A 22331-nucleotide genomic window follows, 5' to 3' on the forward strand; every position below is an offset into this window, starting at 1 on the left:
TTTATCTTTTTTGCTATTTCATGCTCTCACTCTTCCCTATGCATGCATGCTCAGTTGCTTCAGTCATGTCTGACCTTTTGCAAGCCCACCAGGCTCCTCTGTTAATAGGATTCTCCAGGCAAGAATACCTGCGTGGGTTGCCATGCCCTTTTCCAGGGAATCTTCCTGACCTAGGATAGAACCCACGCTTCTTACGTCTCCTTCATTGGTTCTTTACCACTAGCACCCACCTGGGAACCCCCCTGCTCTTTCTGATACAATGTACATAAGTGATCTTTCTCTGAAATCTCTCTGGGGAGAAGACATGTTTATTGGCATTGTCCTTCAATTTTAAATACAAAAATAAAATAGAAGCCTCTCCAGAATTTCAAAAATAAAATAGGAGCATCTCCAGAATGTCAATAAAGGCAATTCTATAAATAACACTTTGGGTAGGAGGTGGGGAACCCACCTCCCCACTTCCAGTCTTAGTCACTGCCCCAGATATCTTCCCTTCCATCTGAGCTTGGGAGAGAGCATGAATAAGTAGTGGAGTAAAGATGCTGCAGAGAAAGAGAAAGCAACTTTCTCCAAAAATGAATCTGTTTTTTTCTCCCCTACCCCAAGGGTTAGGGTAAGTGCATTGTGGGAAATTCATTGCCCTCTATCCCAGTCTTGGAAAAAAAGGCAAGTGGATGAGAAGGAAAACTTCTGTCCCACCTGGAGAGGTAGAGGCCCCTCCTATCTTCTCATCAGTGGGCAAGATGGCGCACAGCGCTGGAGGCCCTTCCCTCCAGGGACTGCTGCATCACCAGGGGCCCAGGCTGAGCAGAAGCAGCATCACCCCAAATGTGGTCCACCAGGGGTTGCCCACCAGCCCGCCCCCAGCCCCTCCCTGAGTGACCGAGGTGAAAAAATGAAAGGCAGGGCGTGAGGTGTTGAGGACCGGGTCAGTCGAGTAGGCGGGAGCAGGGAGCTGGTCCTGGGGAAAATTAGAGACTGTCAGGGTGGTTGCCCCCAGATTAATCCCGCACCACTCTCCCCTTACCCTGCCTATCCTGCAATGGAAAGTGGGGGCACTCACCTGCGGGGCGGGAGCCTGCACCAGGAGCCGGAGGAAGGCATGGGTCGGGGGCATCATGCTGGCTTCTCCATTCTTTGCAGTCACCGTCACCATCACCACGGAGTCGGAGGCGGCTGTGTCTGGTACCTCCAGCCACAGGCGCCCCCAGGTGGACTCGTTCTGTTCCAGGTGAACCCTGGGGAGTGGATGCCACCATCTGGCTTCAGCCACAGGCTCTGAATAGCCAGGAGCCAAGGGGAGGTGGAGAGGGGAGCGAGGAATCTGAGCTCCCATCCCAAAGGGCCAGAGGAGCACCTACCAGATCCCATGCCCGAGCACAGAAAGATGGGACCAGAAGGGAGCAGGAGGTTTCAGGGACTTCACCTGGAGAGGTTGGAGGTGAGGGCGAAACTGGGTTTGGCAGACGTTCTAAGATGGAGATCCTGAGGGCCTGAAAAGCTGGCGATGCGGAGGCTAAGCGGGGCCGTGGTGCCTGGTGCCAGGAAACCCGGGGGACCGCTGAGCTGCGGAAGAGGGCTGGTCAGGGGAGGAGCAGGCCGCGTTCCTCCAGCCCCAGCCGCACCTTCCGCGGCCTCTCACCTCCAGCAGGACTGGAACTACAGCACAGGGCTGGGGGGCCACCCGGTGCAGGCCCTGTCCCACTCCATCCTGGCCAACCAGCTCCAGGGAGAAGGGTCCCAAGGTGGACAGAAGGGTGGGCGGCAGTGAGGCAGCGAGGAGACCTCGCTCTGGGGGTCCCCTGGGCTCCAGAGGCACCTGGCCCAGTTCAGCACCCTGCGGGACCCCTCGGAGGACCACGTGGGAGAAGTGCGGCAGAGGGCCTCCAGGGCCTCCTCTGGAGCCCAGCCCTGTCACTTCTACCAGCAGCTGGGTCTGGAGACCTGGACAGGGGAGAGGAGGGGAGAACAGAGATGGGCGTGAGACTTGGAGACAGGGAGAAAAACATGAATGGCTTTGAATAGTGGTTAGCTCTGGGCCTTGTGGATGGGGCAATGGGGTTACCTCTAGTGGGTACTGATGGGCAGGGCCAGCAGCAAGTTCTGGGATGCTGGAAATGTTCCATAGCTTGAACTGAGTGATGGTTATTAATATATAAAATCCACCCAGCCTGTACACTTAAGTTTAGTGCACCTTGTTAAATGTTGTAACTCAATAAAAAATTATATATATACACACAAGTTAGGGGTGGGGCTAGATGTACCTGCAACTGGTTGAGTCAGGGGGTAGAGGCCAGGGTGGGGTCCATCCTCCATGGGGATCCCAAAGTGGAAGAGGAAGTCCAGGGAGGTCTGGGCTGAAGGAGGTTGAAGGCAGTCAGAGACCCTCCCACGATGAATGTGACTGATATTGCTCTCTGGTCTCCCCATCCCTTTCCTAGGAATATCATCCTTCTTACCTTGCACTCTCACCCGGGGGGTACCCTTGGCTGTGACTTGGATCTCCCAGGTTCCTGACTGTGGAGGGTCATTCACTCTCACCATCCAGAACTGTCCAAAGCGGCGAGTGTGACCTAGAGGCCCCTCACCTTCCTCCTGGCCCTGGGAGACCCCTAGGTGGGTGTGGGTGATGAGAGATTGGCACAGGAGAATTCCTTTCGCTTCATACATTACCCCTCCTTCTTCAGCCTCTATTCTTCCCACTGCCTTGAGACACACACAGGGAAGTACCTGCAGGGTTTCTGATCCAGAAACTGCTGACCTCCCCGTGAATCCGGACTGTGACCTTCTGGAGCAGTCCATCCACTCTGAACACAAGTGGCCTCTCAGCCACCACAACCCGGGGCTCCAGGGGAAGGGTCACCTTGAGGGGGCAGGACAGAAAAATGGGGGAGAAGATAAGACATGGGATGAGGTGGGAACAAAGGCAGGAGAGAGAAAGGTAGAGACAGAAAGAAACGGAGGAACACGTGGAGAAGGGATCCCAGTGAGAGAGGAGGAGCAGGGGTGGAGCTATGGTCAATGACAAAGTTGGAGGCAAGGGATTAAGGATGAGGCAACCACCTTCTGCCCCCCCATAATAGATGGCAGGACTTCCTAGAGGAGCCGTGAGGACAGAATACTGGAGGTCAAGACTGGGTGGGGAGGTAGTACTAATATGGAAGGAGCAGGATTAGAAGGGGGTAGCCGTGGATCTCAGAGGGAGAGAAACTTCCTTCCCACCCTTCTGCCTGGATTGGCAACTCAGCAAAGAGAACCATTCTTTACGAGAAAGAGAAATGCAGTGTCGCCCGTCCCCTCAGTTCTCAGCTGAGCCTCCACATGTACTCACCAGGTCAGCTATACTGTCCCCAACAATGGCCGCCACATCCCGAATGTACTGGTCTTGGGTGAAAATCACTTCTCCTCCTGAGGCCAGGGCCACCGCTTCATATGGCTCAAAACGCAGAGGGGACAAGACCTCACGCCGGGCCCGGCCCTGAGCCCTAGATGGGTCCTCAGTTACCAGGAACGTAACCTGTGTCCGGAAGAGAGGCCAGTACTTGAGGTTTCTACTTGCTATGTACCATTGTAACCCAGGATCTCCTGTGCTCAGGCTCTCTACAGAGCTGACCATTGGTGATAAATTCTGTCTACCCTCTGGCTGCTACAGCATTAAGGGTAGGGCCTCCCATTCTAGTATTGTTAAAGGAGTTTGGAGATGTTACACTCATGAGGCACTTCTCTCCCCTCCAAGCCAAGGCTGGTTTAACCACCCTGGTGTGAGTGTCACCCTTGTAATGAGAGTTGTCCTGGGGTTTCCACATCCCTGGGTACCTAGGGATGAGTCTCCCACCAGTTATGCTCACTCTGCAACGCCGTTCCTGCGTCAGAGATTCCACCTGGTTGGTGAGAAAGGCGTCCTTAGGGGAGGCATCAGTGAAGACAAAAATGTCTGAGAGTGGAGGTGTGTGCAGCAGAGCCAGCTGGCAGGGAGAGAAAAAACTGGTGGTAAAAACTGGCAGCCTTCAATGAAAAATAAATAAATGTTTTTAAAATGGTGGCAGTAGGGGAATGGGCAGAGCAAGGGAAGGCAGAGTAGAAGGCAGTATGGCCCTGAAATCTGGAATGAAACGAGTGACACCAGGTTCTGAAGATGGGATGGAGGGTGGGTCCCAGGGAAGCTCTAGCTCCCTTGATGGTAAGGCCTGGAGAGCGGGGAGGAGGAGGGAAAGGGCAGGGGAGTGGGGGAGAGCAGACCTCCAGGGCTGACAGGCACATCTCTGGCTCATCACCACCTCCCAAGGCATGCATCTCATTGAGCTGTTGCCAGAAGCTGTCAGGGTCACTTGTTGTAAAGACAGGGCCAAACCCTGGGGAATGAGATTGAGAGACTGAGGAGAAGGCTCCTCTCTTGCCTGCCCAGGGCCATCTCCCCAGTCAAGAGGCCCTGCAGTGTTCCTCGGGTGAACTCATATTGAGATAACAATATTCTTTATATTTATACTGACAGCATAGGACAAGGCAGGGCGTAGGTTCCTCTGGTGGGAAAGTGGACCTCATTTCCTCACAAAATGGTGGTACTTCCTGTGGTCTTGAGTGGGCCCTTTTGGGGTATATGTTTAAATATAAAAACAACTGGTGAAGCAACACGGATGGAACTAGAGATTATCATACTAAGTGAAGTAAGTCAAATATCATTATGATATTCCACTTGTACGTGGAACCTAAAAAAATGATACAAATGAACTTATTTACAAAACAGAAATAGATTCAAGGACATAAAAAACATATTTATGATTACCAAAGGGAAAGGGAGGGATAAATTAGGAGTTTGGGATTAACAGATACACACAACTATATATAAAATAGATACCCAACAAGGACCTACTGTATAGTACAGGGAATTAGATTCAATATCTTGTAATAACTTATAATGGGAAGGAACCTAAAAATGACATATATAACTGAATCACTTTGCTGTATATCTGAAACACTGTAAATCAACTATACTTATCAATTACAAAAAACACAAAAAACCTGGGTCCTCCGATTCCTCACAGAAAAGCCAGAGAAATAATAGTGCTTACCTCAGAGAAGCCTATTGAGATGACTGAGTTGATTTTGTAAATTTCAGAACAGTGTTTTGACACATAATAAGTGCTAAATTCTTAATTATTCATTTACTCATACCCTTATCAAATATGTGATAAGCTCCTGTTGAATGTCAGTCACCATGAGATTTATATAGATGGATCAGACTCAAACCCGCTCCTTAGGGAAGTTTCAATCCAAATTTTATTTGATGATCATTTCAACCTTGGGAGATAGTCGGGATAAGTACTGACCCATTTTATGGATGATGAAGTTGAGGAAGGAGAGGTTGAACAAACAGGCTAAGGACACACAAGATTGGTCAACCCAGGTCAGATAATCTGACTTCTAAGTCAGTGGAGGAAGGAATATGATTTAAGTAGCTGTCTCAGATATTTCACAGAGGCCTGGACACACCAATTCCCCATCTTCATCCCAATCTCTGTCACAGGAAATGGAGAGAATTGAAAATGACTTATTACGATGGACGCCTAACAACTCAGAGGCTGCCTGCCTAAGCACCTGTCATGATTAAACTCCTATGGCAAGTGCTGTCATATTGGAAACAGTGGAAGAAGTGGCTGACAGTTCCCTATATGCACAGCTGCTGCTTCTGCTAAGCTGCTTCAGTCATGTCCGACTCTGTGCGACCCCATAGATGGCAGCCCACCAGGCTTCCCCGTCCCTGGCATTCTCCAGGCAAGAACACTGGAGTGGGTTGCCATTTCCTTCTCCAATGCATAAAAGTAAAAAGTGAAAGTGAAGTCGCTCTTCGTGTCCAACTCTTCACGACCCCATGGACTGCGGCCTACTGGCTCCTCCATCCATGGGATTTTCCAGGCAACAGTACTGGAGTGGGGTGCCATTGCCTTCTCCGCTATATGCATAGAGGTGCCAATAAAGGACAAGGATCCTAGGAAGTGCCTCCATTCTATTATGGAAGTGAAGCCATGAGGCCCACTTCCCTACCAGTGACATTACCTCTTGCCCTGGACTTGCCTCCACTCTCCTGGCCAGACCATAGTTACCTGGATCATGGAACGGCACCAGGACATACTGAGTGGGCTCCATGGGGGTGCCCCGTCGCTGCTCCACAATGTGACGGGCCTGGATCTTGGCAGCATTGATCTCCTCGCCCATACTGCCTGTGGTATCCAGGACGAAGCTCAGGCTGGAGGCTGGGGTGATGTCCAGCAGCCTGAGAAGCAGGCCAGAGATACAGTGCATGGTCTGCACACTCGTCCCCAGCCCCTGGTTTCTCAGTTCCAGAGCACCTACCTATTAAGGAGCCCAGCTGCAGGAGGCCACTCACCTGGAGAAACCCCTGTCTCCCAGGCGGCTTCGTAAGAGGTTGAAGGCCTGGATGGAGGCCAGTAGGGCCAGTTTTGCAGCCTGGAGGTGCAGCATGTGGTGGGGGGAGAAGCCTGGGGACGTGCTATCCTTGTTGATGCCTCCCCGTGGCGGCTGGGAGCTGCTCTGGTCAAAGTGGCCCCCGTGGCTACATTTCCCTGGGTTGGGGAAACAGATCTGTAGGGTGAAGGTAAAAAACCCACTGCCTTCTAATAAAATGAAGCCCTTTCTGACTTGGCCTAACCCTCTCACTCTTCAGGAAAGGATCAGCCGAAAATTAGGACATTTTGCAGAGGGCAAATCTGGAGTAAATCTGGAATGGTTGGTCACCACAGCACATAGTAGATCCCCTGATCCCTCAAGTCGGTCCCCAGAAGCTCCTTCGGGCATTGATGTCTTATCATCTCTGTAAGAAGCTGTCCCCCCTGCACTCCAACAATCATGGCCGCCTCAGTGGGCCTTCAGCCAGCCACCCACCCCCTTCCCAGCATCCTTTCCTTCCAAGAAATGATACCACAGGATTTTAGGACAAGGGCCTACAGGACTGAGGTCCTTAGGGAGAGGGTCAGGGGAGAGGAAGGGACTTCTCCCCTTACTCTTTGGGTCTTCCCATCTGGTACCTGGAGGTTTGGAGGGATGAGTTCCAAAGTAGCCAGAGGTGAGGAGTGTGAAGCCCAGCAAGTTCCCAGGGCAGCTCAACTCCTCACAGTCAGAGCAGGTAGGATCGCCCGCTGGGAAGAGAGCACGGGGTCCAGCACCCATGATTCTGCTGCCCCTGATGTTTATCCCAGTCCACCCAAACTTCTTCAGCTTTTCTTCCCACATATAACAAGGTGAAAGCCCACAGTTACCCTTTATGGGTACCTTTCAAGGCTTTCTGAACTAAACCCTGGAGTTCATGGCTGGCAATGAGACTTGATATTTGAGACTGAGAATATCTAGAAAATCATGGGGACAAATCCTACAGGGAGTGTACCCTCCATGAGCTGTGGACAGGACGTGTACTTGTAATAAACAGAAGGCAGCTTCTGGGTCACAGTTCAGTTGGAAGGGGGGACTGAGAGAGAGAGTCCCCTGCGATCCAGTGCAGGGAGGAAACCTCATGAACGAGAACTCCCTGCAGTCTGCAGAGTGGTCCTGGCTCTGTCCTCCCCTGCGTGATCTTGGGGAAGCCAGCTAATTGACTGGCCTTTGGTTGAACTGAGGGACCTCACAGGTTGTCTCAGATTTGAAGCCATGTCACCTCCTAGTTGACCTCAGGATGTGACCCAGTGGCTGGATGGGCTGAGAGGAGGTGGCTCTGTGGGCTTCCCCCTTACCAGCAGAGGCACGGCTGTACCTTGTGCCAGGCTCCGGAGCTCCTGCCTCGGCCAGAGGAGGTGAGGGTGTGGCTGCTGCCTCCCCAGTTCCACCCAGTTGCTGTGACTGTAGAAATCCTGGTCCCAGGAGAAAGACGGGAAAGAAGCACTAGCTGACTGCTTTCGCGGTCTCCAGCCCTAACTGCCCCTCCTTCCAGTTCCCCAGCCTGAACACCTCCTCCCGCCTGGCTGCTCCTCCAGGCACCCCACGTGCCCTCCAGTGCTCTCTCCCTTGCCCGGAATAGAGCTCTGGTGAAGTGGGAGCCCCCCACTGTTTCTTCCCTACCTAAGGCCCTTCAGTGGCCTGCACAGCCCACCTCTGGACCTCAGCACCCTCCTCTCGTGCTTCACTCCAGCCACAAAGGTGCCCTGGCTGTTCCCACAGGAAGCTGCCAATTTGGACTGGTGGGGACTAGGGAATAGCCTCAGGGCCTTGGCAAGCTGGGCCCCAGCCCTTTCTAGAGTTGGGGGGAGGCACGACTAAGAAAGCCATCCGGGAGTCCAGAAGACTGGAAGCAAAGAACCCTCTGATGACGATCCCCAACTCTGTTCTCACCTGCAGGGCGTGAAGCGCAGCCCCCAGGCGCTGGCGAGCCAGGGTATAGTCAAGGGCTTTGGCCGCCGCCACAGTCTCCCGTAGAGCCTCCACCAGGCGTATGCGGCCCTGGCCCAGCCGCTCGGCATCAAAGTGCAGGTCAGGGTCATTCTTGGAAGTTGGCAGGAAGTCTTGGGCGGCATTGGCACGAGACACCTCTCCTAAGGCTGCTCGGAACCGTCGGGAAGGAGACCCAGGTCCAAAGTAGGCGGCAAAGAGGTCGTCGGCAAGGAGGGTGCGGCCCTGGGAAAGTGGGAGGGGCAGGGGTTCCAGGAAAGCCCCTAGGTTGGGACCATTGCCCACGCTGGCTCGGCTCTAGCGCTCAAGGCTGGATGTGAAAGGAGCTGAGGGTGCTGGGCCCTACCAGGGAAGGGCAGTCCCGGACGTCTGTATGGAGGGGGACTCCTGATTGTAAGACTAGGGCTCCTGGGCACTGTTGCTGCCTGGAGGACAGGAGGGAATGTGTGTGGGGGTCCCTTCTCTTGGCAAGCAGGACCCTCAAGTAGCAGAGGTCCTCGGAATGGGGGAATCTGGCCAGGATGTGACCGGACCCAGGGACGCTCACCAGGAAGTCCTCAAGGCGAAGTGGGGGCCGGCCTGGGGGCGGCTGCTCTAGGAAGAGGTGCAGGGTGACGTTGAGCGCCGCCTCCTCTGTCAGGTCCTGGTGGGTGATGGAGCCGGGGGCAGCCAGGAGGCTCCAGATGTTGGGGAAGAAGGCAGATGCAGAAGGCAGCAGCAGCTGCAGCAGCAGCAGCACTGAGGGGCCCAGGTGGCATAGAGGCACGTCCGCGGGGAGCATAGCTAAGACATGGACCTGGGGGACAGAAGGCACTCGAGAGAGGAAAGGAAGCAGCAGAAACTTGGGTCAGGACTGGCTTTGTCTGTCTCCATGGGCACCTGCTTTGGCCCTTTATCTCCTCGGACTGGCTTCCCCGCCCTCCCCCTTCAATCATTCAGCAAACCTGAGGGCCTATCAGACCAATAGAAACTTACACCTGCTGGGGCGGGGTCTGAGGCTCCTCCCCCAGGACGCCCCTCCCCTCCCCGAAGCGGACGCGCCCCCACCCGAGGCATTGGAAGTCCCCTCTCTAGGCCTCTTCCCTACCTGGTTGCTGGGTCTCCGGGCAGGACCGCGGGGCCGGGCGTCACAGGGCACTTAGGTCAGAGTTATAATTAACCTAAGGCCTGACTCAATGGAGTGGGAGGGAGGCCCCGGCAGGGTTGGGGGCAGGACAGGCAACCCCTAGCCCCTCTTCTCATGCCTTCCCAGGGCCACAAGCAGCAGCCAGCACCAGGGCGGGCCTCCCTTGGCCGCAGTGCGGAGGTGAATGAAGAGGAGGGAGGAGGAGGGAGCGAGTGAGCACCGTGACTCAGGCCTGGCTCAGGGCCAGGGCCAGGCCCAGACAGACGCACCTCTACCCGCCAGGACCCAGTGCCTCATGCCCAGCCTGCTGCCCTCCTGTTGTTCACACGGGCACCCCTGAGGATCCAGGAACCCAGACCCTCAGCACCTCCCTCCCCAGCCCCACCACACACACAGTCGAGGTTTTGTGGCAAAATATTTTATTGCTGCCATCCCCATGGTGGACCACTGGGGGTTATGAGGGTTGGAATTGGGTGTTTCACAGCATCTTCTGAAATAGGGCAATGGCCTCATCAACCTTCCTGAGCTCTGCTTCTGTCTGCTGGAGCTGAGGACAGAAGACGGGGTGGTGGGTGAAGAGGCCCAGGCCCAGGAGAGGAGAACCCCAAACACCCACAAGAGCAGACGGATTAGAGTTGCAAAGATGGGTGAGGACCATGGGCAGGGAGTAGCTGGGGGCCCTGTGTGTTTGGCTGGCCTGTCTTCCCCCTAATTCTCACCAGCCTCCCACCAGCAGCCTCCTCCGCCCAGACTAGAATCCTCATTCACTTCTATCAGCACCCTGTTCTCTTGCACCATCTCTGGTCTCCTGGGTCCTGCCTTTTCCTAGAGTGTTCAGTTCCCAAGGACAAAGGGGCCTCAGCGCTCATATGCGCCACCCAGTGGCCCAGCCCCAGGCCCTGACCCCGGAGGTAGAGCACAGTGGTTAGGAACGCAGGCTCCGAGGCAGGCCCTTAGCCTTCGCTTGGAAAATGGTGATGGTAATACTGCCCTGCTGTGAGAGGGCTTCCGGGTAGACAGGAGTGAGAGAACCCTGCTCAGCCATCCGGGTTCTTAGCTTCCATTCTTGTTCCTTTGTGCCCCTGGTTTACCCCATGGTTCCTCCCTGGAGGGGCCCCAGGTGATCTGCTGAGCTCCCTGACTACACTGGCTCCGTCCTGAGCCCAGGTACCAGCGTGTGGACGCCACATTCTGGGCAGTGGGTGGTGCCTGAGGGGTCTGGCTGGCTGGATGGTCTGCCTCCATCTTCAAATTGCTGTGTGACCCAGGGCTGTGCCCCTGCCCTGGCTGTCCTTCATGTGTAAAAGGAGGGATTCCATGGTCCCACCTGCTCTCCTGCTGGGCCAGGCAGAGCAGCTGCAGGAGGGGGTTTGATGGTGGAGGGAGCAAGAGGTGGGAAATGGGGAAGGAACTGCCCCACATGCCACACACCTTGGCTTCATCTGCCTCCTGGACTTTGAGGGGCACCTTGACATTGTAGCCTGAGGTGGCACGGCGCTCCTGCAGACGCTGGGCCTGCCGCTGCGCCTCATCACGCTTGGCCTGCAGTTTGCCCAGCTCCCGGGCTGGGTCTACTAGCCCCTGCAGCTGCAGGTGGACGGAGCAGCGGTCAGAGGCCAGGGCCACAGCGCAGCCCTGGGGTGCAGAAGCCCCCAGCGCCAGGACGGCCACAATCCCCGCGCTGGCCAGTGTCTGCACGTAGCCTGACACCGCTGATGCCAGGGCACCTGTGGCCTCGTCAGCCACTTCCAGGAAACCTGCCGGGGGAAGGGAGACAGGTGAGGAGACAGAGACGAGGCAGCCATGCTAGACACTGGTCCCGGGGTGGGAGGGGACAGCGGAACGTGCGGGCCCAAGGCTCACAGTCGGGCCGGATGCGGGTAAGGTTGTAGTCGGCACGCAGGGAGCGCACGGCTCGAGTGATGCTCAGGGCCAGCTCGAAGGCAGCTTCTGCCTCAGGGTCCTTCCAGGAGCACTAAGGGGAGGAGAAGGGGGTGAGGAAGCTGGGGCAGCTCTGAGGAGCTCCCCGGAGCCCCCATCCAGGCCGTACCCCATACCTCCAAGGGCTCTGGGTAGGCAGTGACGCAGAGGCTAGGGGGAGCTTGTGGTGTCCGCCGGGGCAGCCGTTGGAACAGCTCCTCGGTCACGAAGGGCATGAAGGGTGAGAGTAGTCGCAGGCCCACGTCCAGGCAGGTGTAGAGGGTCTGGCGGGCGCACTCGGCTGCCACCTGGTCCACCCCATTCAGCACAGGCTTAAGGCACTCCTGGGGGCAGAAGGGCACAGGGTTCAGAGCTGGAGAAGGCCAAGGACCGGGAAGTGGGGCAGGCAGCTCCTCCTTACCAGGTAGACATCGCAGAGCTCATAGAGCCAGAAGCTGTACTGGGCGGTGGTGACAGCCGGGAAGTCGTAGGCCTGGAAACCTTGGTTGCTGAGCCTCACAGCTTCGGTCACCCGGCTGCGGATCCAGCGGTCCACCAGGCTCTCGCGGCCTCCAGGCTTACCGGGGGGAAGGAGCCTGTCAGCCAGGGGGCACCATGTGCCCAGGAGGAGGGGCCACAACCCCATGGGAACGGGAACCACGGGGAATCTGCATTCCAGGAGGAGATGGGTCCAAAGCAACCACCATGTGCCCAGGGTAGTGGCCAAGGCCAGAAAGGGCCCGCCCCGCCACCGTGCGGGAGGACTGCAGTGCCTGAGGCTCCCGTGTCCTGTCCCCCCAGCTACACGCAGGCTCCTTAGGGGCAGGGGCCGGGCTTGAGGTTGGGATGGCAAGGGTGTGACCTGCGTGGGTGCTGCCCACCTCACCACCCACAAGGCTCTCACCTCAGACGTGGGTGAGGGCACGAAACCCTTCCCAAGGCCACGGAGGGCAAACTTGGTGGCGTTCCAGAGCTTGTTGCAGAAATGGCGGTACCCCAATATCCGGTTCACATCCAGGTTGATGTCACGGCCTAGGTGGAGGTGAAGCATGAGTCCACACTGCTCTCCCTCCCGGCCCTAGGCCCTGGGCAGCGGAAAGCGGGGTGCCTCCGGGGAGGAAGAAGGATGCAGCTGAGACTGCCATGGGAGCCATACCCTGGGACGTGTAGGCGCATAGTCCAAACCGGAGTGCATCGGTGCCACACTCGGGGATCCCTGTCGGGAAATCTGCCTTCTGTGGGGGAAGGAAGAGTCAACGGAGCGGGAGGAATCAACAGAGGAGGAGTCAGGGAGGGGAGTGTCCTAAGCCAGGCTCACCCGCCTTCTGCCCACATGCCAGCCACCAGCCCACCCCTCTATCTGCCCCCGTACCTGCCCCTCTTTTGCCTTCTCCACCTCGCTGGGATCCAGGTTGCTGTTCAGTAACTGGTCGTGGAGACCCTGAAGGTGAGGTGGGAGCAGTCAGGGGCCCGTGACCACCGCCCCACAGCCCTTCCCGGCCTGACCCAGCACCCAGCCCCACCTGCAGGGTGACCCCCTGGATAACGTCCAGGGGGTCAATGACGTTGCCTAGAGACTTGCTCATCTTCCGGCCGTGGGCATCCCGCACGATGGCATGGAGGTAGACCTGCGAGGCCAGGGCAGGCAAGGCCCGTGAGGACGTCTCCCCACCTAGACCCCAGTGCCTCTCCCCTCACCCCTCCATCTGGTCTGTTCCTGTCTGAACCTCGGGCCCCTCAGCGGCCCCGCCAGCCCCTTCTCGTGAATCAGAAGTGCTCCCTCTTCTAGGAAGCGAGGTACAGGATTGCTTAGCAGAGCGCAGGCTGGTTTGCAGCCCCACCAGCCCCCTTGGCCGGGCCCACCCACAGCTGTCCAGGTGAGGGAGGGGACTGTGGGGGTCGCGGCAGTCTCCACACCTCTTTGAAGGGCAGCTTGCCAGTGAGCTTGAGGCCGAGCATGACCATCCTGGCCACCCAGAAGAAGAGGATGTCATGGCCTGTCTCCAGCAGCGTCCCCGGGTAGAACACACTTAGATCTTCTGACTGGGGTCAGAGCAGGGCGTGAGTGATGGGGAGCCACGCACCCACACCCAAGATTCCCACCCAGCCCTGGGCTGGCCCCAGGAATGTACCTGGTTGGGCCAGCCTAGGATGGAGAAGGGGAAGAGGCCAGAGGAGAACCAGGTGTCCAGTACATCTTCATCTGAGGGGGGCCAGAGGTCAGAGGTCAGAGGGGTGGAGGTGAGGATCGGCCCCCCACTGCCCCCCACCGCAAGGCCCCGCCTTGCCTTGCTGGAGACTGATCTTGTCAGGAGACACGCCGAACTCCTTGGCTGCCTTCTCGCGGGCCTCGGCCTCAGTGCGCCCGCTCACCCAGTACCGCCCGTCAGGGTCCTGCCATGCCCAGGTGGAGTGAGTACCCAAGAGGGCGCCTCTGCCTGTCCCCCCACCAAGACCCCATGCACTGAAAGCCCTCCCCCACCCCAGATGTGCCAGTCTCCAGCCCTGGCCTGGTTCTCACCTCCCCTGGGGGCACGGCGGGGTCATTGACAGTGATGAAGTAGGCTGGGATGCGATGGCCCCACCACAGCTGCCGGGAGATACACCAGTCCCTGAAAGTGGCAGGGGAGGAGAGGGCATCAAGGAGGGGCGGGCGGGGCGCCAGGCTGTGCCCGGCTCGGCCCCTCACCCGGTCGCCCTCCCCACATCGAGGGGCCCGACGCACCGGATGTTGTCCATCCAGGTGTGCCACGTCCGCTGATGGGCCTCCGGAAGGATGCGGAGGTCACCCCGTGTCACAGCAGCGCTGGCGGCCTGAGCCATCTCCCCACAGCGCACGTACCACTGCGGCCGCAGCAGAGGCTCCACCACGTCCTTGGAGCGGCTGCAGGTACACGTGGGTGAGGAGGCTGAGTGGGGAGCACCCCAAGGTGCCCACCCCCTGCCCTGGCCTCCGCCCTCACTTGCAAAGTGGCACCACCATGGGGTTGTCCTCAATGCCACGGAACAGCCCCTGCTCCTTGAGCGCTGCCAGCACCGCCTTTCTGGCCTCAAACCTGGGCAGGCCCTGGAGAGGAGACAGGCTCTGTCATGGCTGTGCCAGGAGCCCCGCTGTCTCCTGACATGGCCACCTCGCCCAGGCCGTCTCACCAGGAAAGGTGGGGGCACGTTGACGAGGGCCCCGCGGGCGTCCATAATGCTGACGGCCTCCAGCCCGTGCCGCTGCCCAACCTCATAGTCATTCTGGTCGTGGGCGGGGGTGATCTTCACCGCACCTGGGGTGTACGTGGGAGTGCGGGGTCACGCAGGACTCAGTGCAGTCTCTGCTCACGTGCACCCCGCCTTTTGCCAATGGATGTGCTCTCAGACCACCCCATCCCCAACACAGTCCCCTGAGAACCGGCCCAAGTCCTGCAAGTTCAGGTGCGCCTCACAGCTCCTTCCTGTCCCCACAGGACAGCCTGGCGCTTACCTGTGCCGAACTCCATGTCCACAAAGTCATCAAAGACGATGGGGAGGCTCCGAGACACAAATGGGTGGATCACGCTCTTGCCCTTCAGGTGCTGGGGACAGAAGGAGATTCCAGAAATGCACAATGGGCTGGGCCCGACTCCCTCCTACGCAGGGTCCTGATTTCTTGACACCCAAACTCCATCCACAGGGCCAGAAAGTAGCCAGAGCCATGTGTTTTGAATCCAATTTTCTCAGTGCCCATCCCATCCCTACACATAGTGTGAAAGCCCTCTTCGCCCAGCATTCTTCCCCCAGCTGCAGGCAGCACCCCCACCACACCTGGTATCTGGGGTCTTTGGGGTGCACAGCTACGGCCACATCTCCCAGCATCGTCTCGATCCGAGTGGTTGCCACTACCACCTCGTCGTTGCTGTCTGGGGTGACAGGAGGCCTTGTGGTCTCAGCAGTGAGCCCTTCCTGCCCCTTGCCCAACCCCGCCCAGGATCCTGGCGCCCCTGGCTCCTACCTGAGCCTTGGACCTTGTAAGCAAAGGAGACAAGGACCCCAAACTCCACCTTCTCTTTGTAGCCAGGCACGGAGAGCAGTGTACGACCTGTCAGCTCCTTCTTATCCACCTATGAGACAGAGTGTAAGAAAAGAGGACCAAGGGCTGGGGCTGGGGGTGTGTGGTGGAGATGCGGAGAGCTGGGGGGAGGGAAGGGGCACACCTCGATGTCGGAGATGGCAGAGTTGAGGGTGCAGGACCAGTTGACAAGGCGGGTGCTGCGGTAAATGATTCCCTCCTCGTGGAGCCGTACAAAGGCCTCTGTCACGGCTGCTGACAGTTTCTAGTGGGAACAGGGGAAGCCAGAGATGGGCCTGAGTGCTGAGGCAGCAGAGGCCAGTGGGACCCGGCAGCACAGAGCCCCCTGCCAGCACACAGGCCCCTTTAAGGGCTGGAGGGGAGAAGTGCTTTTCTTGAGCAGGGAGAGGGGACTATGGGAACACACAGATAGAAAACTGTTGATATGGCAGGGAAGTCACTCAGTTAGGAACAGGGGTTAGTGCAGAATCCTAGGGGTGCAAGCTCGGGGGAGGGGGAGGCCCCTCAGGTGCCACTTGAAGGAGTTTGAGCTCCTATAGGGAGCGACAGGGAACACAAAGGGCTGTGACATGGGGCAAAAAGTGGCATTTGCAGCTGAGCCCTAGAGGTTTCCTACGAGTGGACCACCTCCTGGGGGAGGGCCCCCCGCATGTGCTCTCTTCTGTGGGGAGCTTCCCCCTCCCACCCCAGCCCCGAGACCCCTCCTACTCCTACTCACAGGATCCATGGTGAAACAGGCTCGATTCCAGTCCAAGGAGCTGCCAAGCTTCTTCAGCTGGTGGTAAATCCGGTCACCTTTCCTAGGAGTGGACAGACAGACCGGGATCAGCAATGGGGTCTGGGCTGGCGGGTGACATCAGGTAGCTAAGGGGGCAGAAGGTGGGGGTCACTCATTGCCCTGAGATGGACCTGGGCCCTGGGCCCCCATGACCCTCAGCCTCTGTGAGCGGGTCTGACCCTGCAGCCAGGGTCGTGGGGCTGCGATGCCAGCAGGGACTTGGCACTCACTCCTCCTTCCACTTCCAGACCTCCTGCAGGAAAGCCTCTCGCCCCAGCTGGTGCCGACTCAGCCCCTGCTCGCGCCAGAGTTTCTTCTCCACCACCACCTGGGTGGCAATGCCCGCGTGGTCACAGCCAGGATTCCACAGGGTGGTCTCTCCGCGCATGCGGTGCCTGCAGGGAGCATAGAGAAGCAGAGGTGAGCGAGTGGTAGAGCTGCCCCGAGGGAAGCAGGGACTCCAGACAGGAGGTCGATGGACTCAGGAAAGGAAGGGGTGGTGGATCAGAACTCTCCCCTTGCTAAAATCGTCAGGGAGAGATGCGTGAGGACAGCCCAGGCAATTTGGCAAAAACAACTAAGAGGAGGCTCCTGCACAACTAGATAGCAAAACATATCAGAGAGCTATGATCATTAAAACAAGTTTCCACAGGAACCAGGAACAAAGTTACCGATTAAGGAAACAAAACAGTGACTGGAAACAGATCTAAGCATATTTAGTATTTGTTAAGGGTGGCATTTCATGTCAGTGGAGAAAGAACAAACTGTTCAATAAATTTGTTGGAGACTGTAGCTAATTTGATTGGAAAATTGCCCTACTTCCCCATAGTCACAAAAATTATTTTATTTTAAAGTCTAAATTTAATTGTTATTTTAAAAAAAACCCTTCAACTTAAGAAAACAAAACTATGAGAAAGAGCATTAGAAAACGGTATTTCCAAAAATAAAAAAAGAAGAAAATAACAGGTGATCATGTTTATAACTTTGAGGCAGCGGAGGCTTTCTTTAACAAGATAGTGAAGAGTAAATCAAAGAATATTGATAAACTTAACTAGGTTCACTGTATTTGTACATGATTTTCAATGACACACCTAACTACATTATATTCATTTCTGTATTGATCTGTTTACCCCCACTAGGTTTAGAGTTCCTTGGGGACAGGACTGCAGCAACTCCTTCCTTATACAGACCATAGGTTATTTCTTATATGCTGTAATGAATATGGACACTTTCTGACATTTTCAATATATTGTTGTTTAGTCGCTAAGTCATGTCTAATCCTTTGTGACCCCATGGACTAAAGCCCACCAGGTGGCCATGGGATTTCCCAGGCAAAAATATTGGAGTGGTTTGCCATTTCCTTCTCTGGGGATCTTCCTGACCCAGGGATCGAACCTGTGTCTCTTGCATTGCCAGGTGGATTCGTTATCACTGAGCCACCTGGGAATCCCCTGGGTACATGAATATGTAAGTAAATAGGAAAGGTCTTGAAAGACACACATCACAATGATAATAGCGGCTAATTCTTAGGAGGGAGTGAATCTGGAGGAAGGTGGTCAAAGAAACTTGCAGCTTTAAATTTCTTACAAGAAAATATTCACATTATTTTTTTCTAAATTCAAAATGTTATTTTTAGTGGCATGAGAAGAGAGTTTGCAAGTGGAAGTGCTAGTTACTTGGCCAGAAGAGGATGCTAAGTCATCAGATGGGAACGACCTAGAAGCAAATGTAGCACCACCAGGGGGCAGAGGTGAGAGCCCCAGTCAGCAAAGAGAAGGGAGCCAAGGAGCAGGAGCTAGAAGGCAAAGGGAAGCCTGGAGGAGAGGACAGCTCACCAGCGGGTCAGCGAGTCCTGGATGGCGTTGGTGAGCGCATGGCCCAGGTGCAGGGAGCCTGTCACGTTGGGGGGTGGGATGCACATCATGAAGATGCCCCGGGGGTTTGGTGCTGACACGCTGGAACGCTGACAGGGAGGAAGATGGGTGCTTGCTAAGGCCTCATGTCACCTCTTCCACGGCCTGGCCCCTTCCTGGGCCATGGATCCTTCAGCCCTGTCCCTCCCTGCCCCCATCCCCTCCAGGCCTGGGCGGCAGTGTCCACTCACCCCATACTCAGGCCTGAAGAAGCCCTGCTGCTCCCACCAAGGGTACCAGGCAGCCTCCACGTACTGAGGGCTGTAGGAGTCAGGCATGGTACCACTGACATCTGAGGGAGAAGGGCAGGGTCAGAGCCGAGGCTGGGAGCAGCTGGGAAAGGGACGAGGGGCCGGCAGAGGACATGGGCCTCCCTAAGCAAAGTAGTGGGAGCAAGGACAAAGGAAATAGGATACAAAGAAAAAAGGAGGGTGGGGTGAAGAGTGGGGGGGTCTCTCTTCCCCCTCCTTTCTTTTAGTACCTTTCTTTTCCCCAGGTGGGGTCGGGAGATCGTAGGTAATGACCCCAGGATCCCGTTTCTCCCTCTTCTCTGGTTTTGGTTTCTTCTGCTTGGGAGGGAAAGGATACAGGCCTAGATACCAGCCACTCACCATGGCACCAACCCTCCACCCTGCTCCACCCTCAGCCTCTCACCTCCCCAGGGGGTGGCTGCTGCTGTTGGACCTTCTGCTTCTGCTGGAATTTCTCTAGTTTCTCCCTTTTCTTTGCCTCTTTCTTGAGTTGAGCAGCCGTTTTTGGGGGTGCAGGGACCTCAGAGCCTGGAAAGAGGCACAAAAATGTAAACCTGTCCCTGCAGGTCTGTGAACAGCGCTGTTCACAGGGCTACCATGTCTCAGATGGCCTATTTAACTCCCCAAAGACTCCCCAATGTTGACCCCCCACCTAGCATCCCCCAGCTCCTGTCCCATTGATTCTGCTATTCCTAAGAGAGAAAAGAAAATGAGTAAGGGCCCAGAGGAACCCCCTCCCCACCTACTCTCCATCCTTCCTCACCTGGCTGTTGGGAGAGAGACCTGGCCCCTGAACACAGAACCACCTCTCCCAGTACGGCCCGGAATTCTGGCTGCTGAACACATGTGATAAACCAGCGAGTCACATTACCCCAGATCCGGCGGGCAGAGGGGTCCAGGACCTGGGGTGGGGGAAAGAAATGAATTATCCTTAGTCACCCTGTAGTGAGGTCTGAGGGAACCTGTCCTCATTCTTTCCCAGGTCCCAGTGACTCACATAATGGAAAGGCAGCAGCAAAGCTGTGACAGCTGCCAGGTCAGCCAGAGTCGGGGCCTCCCCGGCCAGGTAGGTGTGCAGTCGAAGCCATTCTTCCAAGGGGCTCAGGGCTCTGCCCAGGGCCGCCAGTGCAGCCTAGTGGGAAGGCGAAGAGGTATGAGATAACGCTTGGCCCATCTCAGTCTCCACCCCCATGCAATCCATTTGGGCCTCCTTCCATTCCCACAGATCACCAGTTTCTTTTTCACTGAAAAGATCATAAAAATTCTTCCCACTCATTCAATAAATGCCTACTGAAAACTTTTTTGGGGGGCTGGGTCACAGGGCATGTGGGATTCCTTGACCAGGGATCCAACCATGCCCCCTGCAGGGGAAGCACAGAGTATGTTAATCACTGGACTGCCAGGGAAGTCCCCCTACTGAACACTTATTATATGTCAGCTGCAATATACTAAGCACAAGAGGCTAAAGATTACATGAGGCAACATGGTAATTACTTCAGCAAATATGTATTAAGTACCTCCTGCATGCCAGGCACTTATCTTATGAACAGGGAGGCGGTTTGAACAGATGGAGTCCAATGACCTGTTGGAGCTTACAGTCTAGTTGAGGGGGGAGGGGCTGACAATAAATGTGCAAATATATAATGCATTACCCTATTGTTCTCCTTAAAAGCCCTGGAAAAAAAAAATAAATGAGGCTGAAGAGGAGAGAGAATCCCAGAGGGGGAGCCCTCTATTTCGATAGTAGACAGGATATGAGAGGGTAAGTCAGGATCTAAGTCATATATTCATTTCATTCATTCATTTGTTCAAAAACTATTAAGTATCCACCATATGCTCAATACTCTGCAAGGAGGTGGTGTTATTAGGCCTGTAAGGCACAGCTCCATTCAGGAAGAATTTACATTGATAATCTGGTGTGATTATCTCTCCTTTCCCCTGCTTTCCTTCTTCATTTCTTTTCTCCTTTGTCTTCTTCCAGCAACTGTCTTCTCTGACTGCCTCTCCTCACCTCTTCTTCACCCAGTCTTTTCCTACAACGCATAGTAACCTCTAACTAACCTCCTCAGTTTCAGATTCACCAAACTCAGAGACTTTTAAAGCACCTGGCACTAGATTATGTGCTCTGCACACATCTTTTAACCTTCTCAACATGTTCTCAACTTTCATTTTCATAGACAAAAGACCAAGGCTCTGAGAGTTTAACCTGCCCAAAGTTACCATACCAGGTGGCAACCCGGGATATGATCAGTCTTTTTCAACGTCTGATACGCTATCTTTCTGGCTCACCATCCATTCCGAGTTTTGCTTTCTTCTAAATTTCCCCTTCCCACTTTGCGCTGCTTCTCACCTGAGGGTCTTGGGCCGAGCTTCGGAGTCCCAAGGCCGGCAGCGTAGCCCCACAGGCAGCTGGTATTAGCTCGGTGTCAGCGTAACTGACCCACTGTTGGACCAGGACGGCTGGCCGACTACCCCCGGGACCCCCCAGGCCTGCTGGCCACAGCAGCTGGGACACAGCCGTGGCCCCCCACACCCAGAGCCCACCGGGACCCTGTTCCAGGGCTGGCAGACGGGGTGGAGGAAAAGGAGTCCTGCTGGCGGGGGGCGGCTGGAGACAGACGCGGGGGTGGGCTCCTCCCCATCCAGGACCCTCCCCAGCTTCCCCGTAGCGAGCAGCTATGAGGGCTCGGAGGCTGGGGAAGGCATCGGGGTGAGGAGAGACGTACAGAATGGACATAGTTACGCGGGATGTCCGAACGCGGTGGAAAAACCCTAAGGAGAAAGAGACAGGGTAAGACCGAGGCATCTAGGACTAAGTATGACTGGGCCTCAAGAGCCGAGGACCCAGCTCTCGGAGTGGCAGTGACAGTGGGGAACTAAATTCCCGTGACCGCGGGCCCTCGGGGAGTGTGGGAAGCTCGGAGGAGCCCCTTGGCTGCCGTGGGACACGGGTTCGGGCTGCATGTACGTACTGGAGGGAGGTGGTCACACTGAGCCGGGCATCCACCTCATAGCCGGGCGCCGGCCGAAGCTGGACTGGCCTGGCGGCTGCGGCCGAGGAATCCGACGAGCAGGGACGGCGGGCGGCTCTCTGGGCGACCCTAGCTCTCTGCGACAGCCGCCCGGGCAGTCGGCGCCCACGTGTCCCCCCCTTTGTGACTGCGAGCGTTTCCGGGCCCGCGGGTCCTGGCGCGGGCGACCGTGCCCCGCCTGCGTGTGCGGGCGCGGTCCTGCTGCACCCTGGCCTGGGGGTGGTCACGCCGCCCGCTGCAGATCGCGCTCCTGAGGAATGGCGCGGGGCGCGGACACGGGGGTGGCGGGAGGACGCCGCCCCCGGGAACCGCGACCCCGTCAGGCGCCGCCGCGGACACCCCGCGCGGGTCCTCGGCCGGGAGGGAGGGCGGCGCCGAGCGGACAGCCGGGGAAGCGGCTGGGAGAGCGCTACCCGATGCAGACGGCGCCCGGGACCGGGGTCCATTCGACCAAAGGCCCCGGCGTGCAGGTTCCCCGCCTCCTAACCTCCCGGGCCTCACTTCCTCCGCTGTGGGAAGAGGGAGTCACGCTGGAGAGCCTCTAAGGTGCCCTCATGCTGAGAACTCTTATCTGTAGCGGGAACTCTTATTTGCTAACTGCGTTGTGTTCAATGCCAGCAACTCTCCACAGCAAAAATTGTCATTTGTTTATATTTATCTACAATAGATATCGGGGGAATGTGTACTGATTTGGGGGGCTTGAGGAAAAAATCAGCAGCATCAAACGCACTTTTGCTGTCTCATTAACTTTCATATTAATGGAAGGACAGCAAGCACTGTAGATACACTATAAGACTATGTTGGGTAGGCGAATGTTCAGAAAACACGGCATAGTCCAGTTGGGGTAATGCTATGGTTTA

General features: G+C 56.3%; 2 protein-coding genes across 5 annotated transcripts; both read right to left on the minus strand.

Annotated features, from left to right (window-relative positions):
• Positions 1 to 512: 512 nt before the first annotated feature.
• On the minus strand, positions 513 to 9775 carry VWA7 (von Willebrand factor A domain containing 7). Of its 3 annotated transcripts, XM_006041899.4 has the most exons (17): positions 9482 to 9775; positions 8942 to 9190; positions 8338 to 8619; positions 7763 to 7859; positions 7044 to 7154; positions 6386 to 6581; positions 6102 to 6271; positions 4240 to 4352; positions 3849 to 3965; positions 3332 to 3517; positions 2731 to 2863; positions 2460 to 2612; positions 2265 to 2357; positions 1643 to 1944; positions 1427 to 1566; positions 1064 to 1238; positions 513 to 961 (listed from the first exon to the last, which is right to left on the minus strand). In XM_006041899.4, the coding sequence occupies exons 2-17, from the start codon at positions 9173 to 9175 to the stop codon at positions 788 to 790; spliced, it is 2676 nt and encodes an 891-aa protein (XP_006041961.2). In that variant the 5' UTR covers positions 9176 to 9190; positions 9482 to 9775; the 3' UTR covers positions 513 to 787. The 3 variants fall into 3 exon arrangements, 1 of the variants encoding a protein (XP_006041961.2); XR_006544904.2 differs by lacking the exon at positions 513 to 961 and having other exon boundaries at positions 1096 to 1238; positions 1362 to 1566; XR_003104192.3 differs by lacking the exon at positions 513 to 961 and having other exon boundaries at positions 1100 to 1238; positions 1427 to 1561.
• Positions 9776 to 9922: 147 nt separating this feature from the next.
• On the minus strand, positions 9923 to 21688 carry VARS1 (valyl-tRNA synthetase 1). Of its 2 annotated transcripts, none has more exons than XM_006041903.4 (30): positions 21412 to 21688; positions 20790 to 21211; positions 19437 to 19571; positions 19203 to 19341; positions 18843 to 18967; positions 18670 to 18757; positions 18380 to 18480; positions 18111 to 18238; positions 16506 to 16670; positions 16216 to 16297; positions 15622 to 15741; positions 15420 to 15528; positions 15233 to 15327; positions 14913 to 15003; positions 14591 to 14715; positions 14404 to 14507; positions 14166 to 14324; positions 13962 to 14052; positions 13729 to 13834; positions 13573 to 13643; positions 13358 to 13483; positions 12964 to 13068; positions 12813 to 12881; positions 12597 to 12675; positions 12345 to 12472; positions 11862 to 12017; positions 11578 to 11784; positions 11384 to 11495; positions 10952 to 11277; positions 9923 to 10067 (listed from the first exon to the last, which is right to left on the minus strand). In XM_006041903.4, the coding sequence occupies exons 2-30, from the start codon at positions 21174 to 21176 to the stop codon at positions 9999 to 10001; spliced, it is 3798 nt and encodes a 1265-aa protein (XP_006041965.3). In that variant the 5' UTR covers positions 21177 to 21211; positions 21412 to 21688; the 3' UTR covers positions 9923 to 9998. The 2 variants fall into 2 exon arrangements, with proteins under 2 accessions (XP_006041965.3, XP_025123202.3); XM_025267417.3 differs by having other exon boundaries at positions 18670 to 18754; positions 21412 to 21687.
• Positions 21689 to 22331: the final 643 nt, after the last annotated feature.

This window comes from Bubalus bubalis, chromosome 2 (assembly GCF_019923935.1).
Source record: "Bubalus bubalis isolate 160015118507 breed Murrah chromosome 2, NDDB_SH_1, whole genome shotgun sequence".
NCBI lineage: Eukaryota > Metazoa > Chordata > Mammalia > Artiodactyla > Bovidae > Bubalus > Bubalus bubalis.

What these genes read in the sequence shown, in the direction of transcription:
- VWA7 (XM_006041899.4), bottom strand. Translation starts at nt 9,175, where the DNA reads ATGCTCCCCGCGGACGTGCCTCTATGCCACCTGGGCCCCTCAGTGCTG. An exon ending in TGTGCCTGTCAGCCCTGGAG is followed by an intron (nt 3,966 to 4,239) that starts GTCTGCTCTCCC and finishes TCTCCCTGCCAG; the next exon opens with CTGGCTCTGCTGCACACACC. An exon ending in CCCCCGGGTGAGAGTGCAAG is followed by an intron (nt 2,358 to 2,459) that starts GTAAGAAGGATG and finishes AACCTCCTTCAG; the next exon opens with CCCAGACCTCCCTGGACTTC.
- VARS1 (XM_006041903.4), bottom strand. Translation starts at nt 21,176, where the DNA reads ATGTCCATTCTGTACGTCTCTCCTCACCCCGATGCCTTCCCCAGCCTC. An exon ending in CAGGACTCGCTGACCCGCTG is followed by an intron (nt 16,671 to 18,110) that starts GTGAGCTGTCCT and finishes TGCTCCCTGCAG; the next exon opens with GCACCGCATGCGCGGAGAGA. An exon ending in GGACATGGAGTTCGGCACAG is followed by an intron (nt 14,716 to 14,912) that starts GTAAGCGCCAGG and finishes CGTACACCCCAG; the next exon opens with GTGCGGTGAAGATCACCCCC.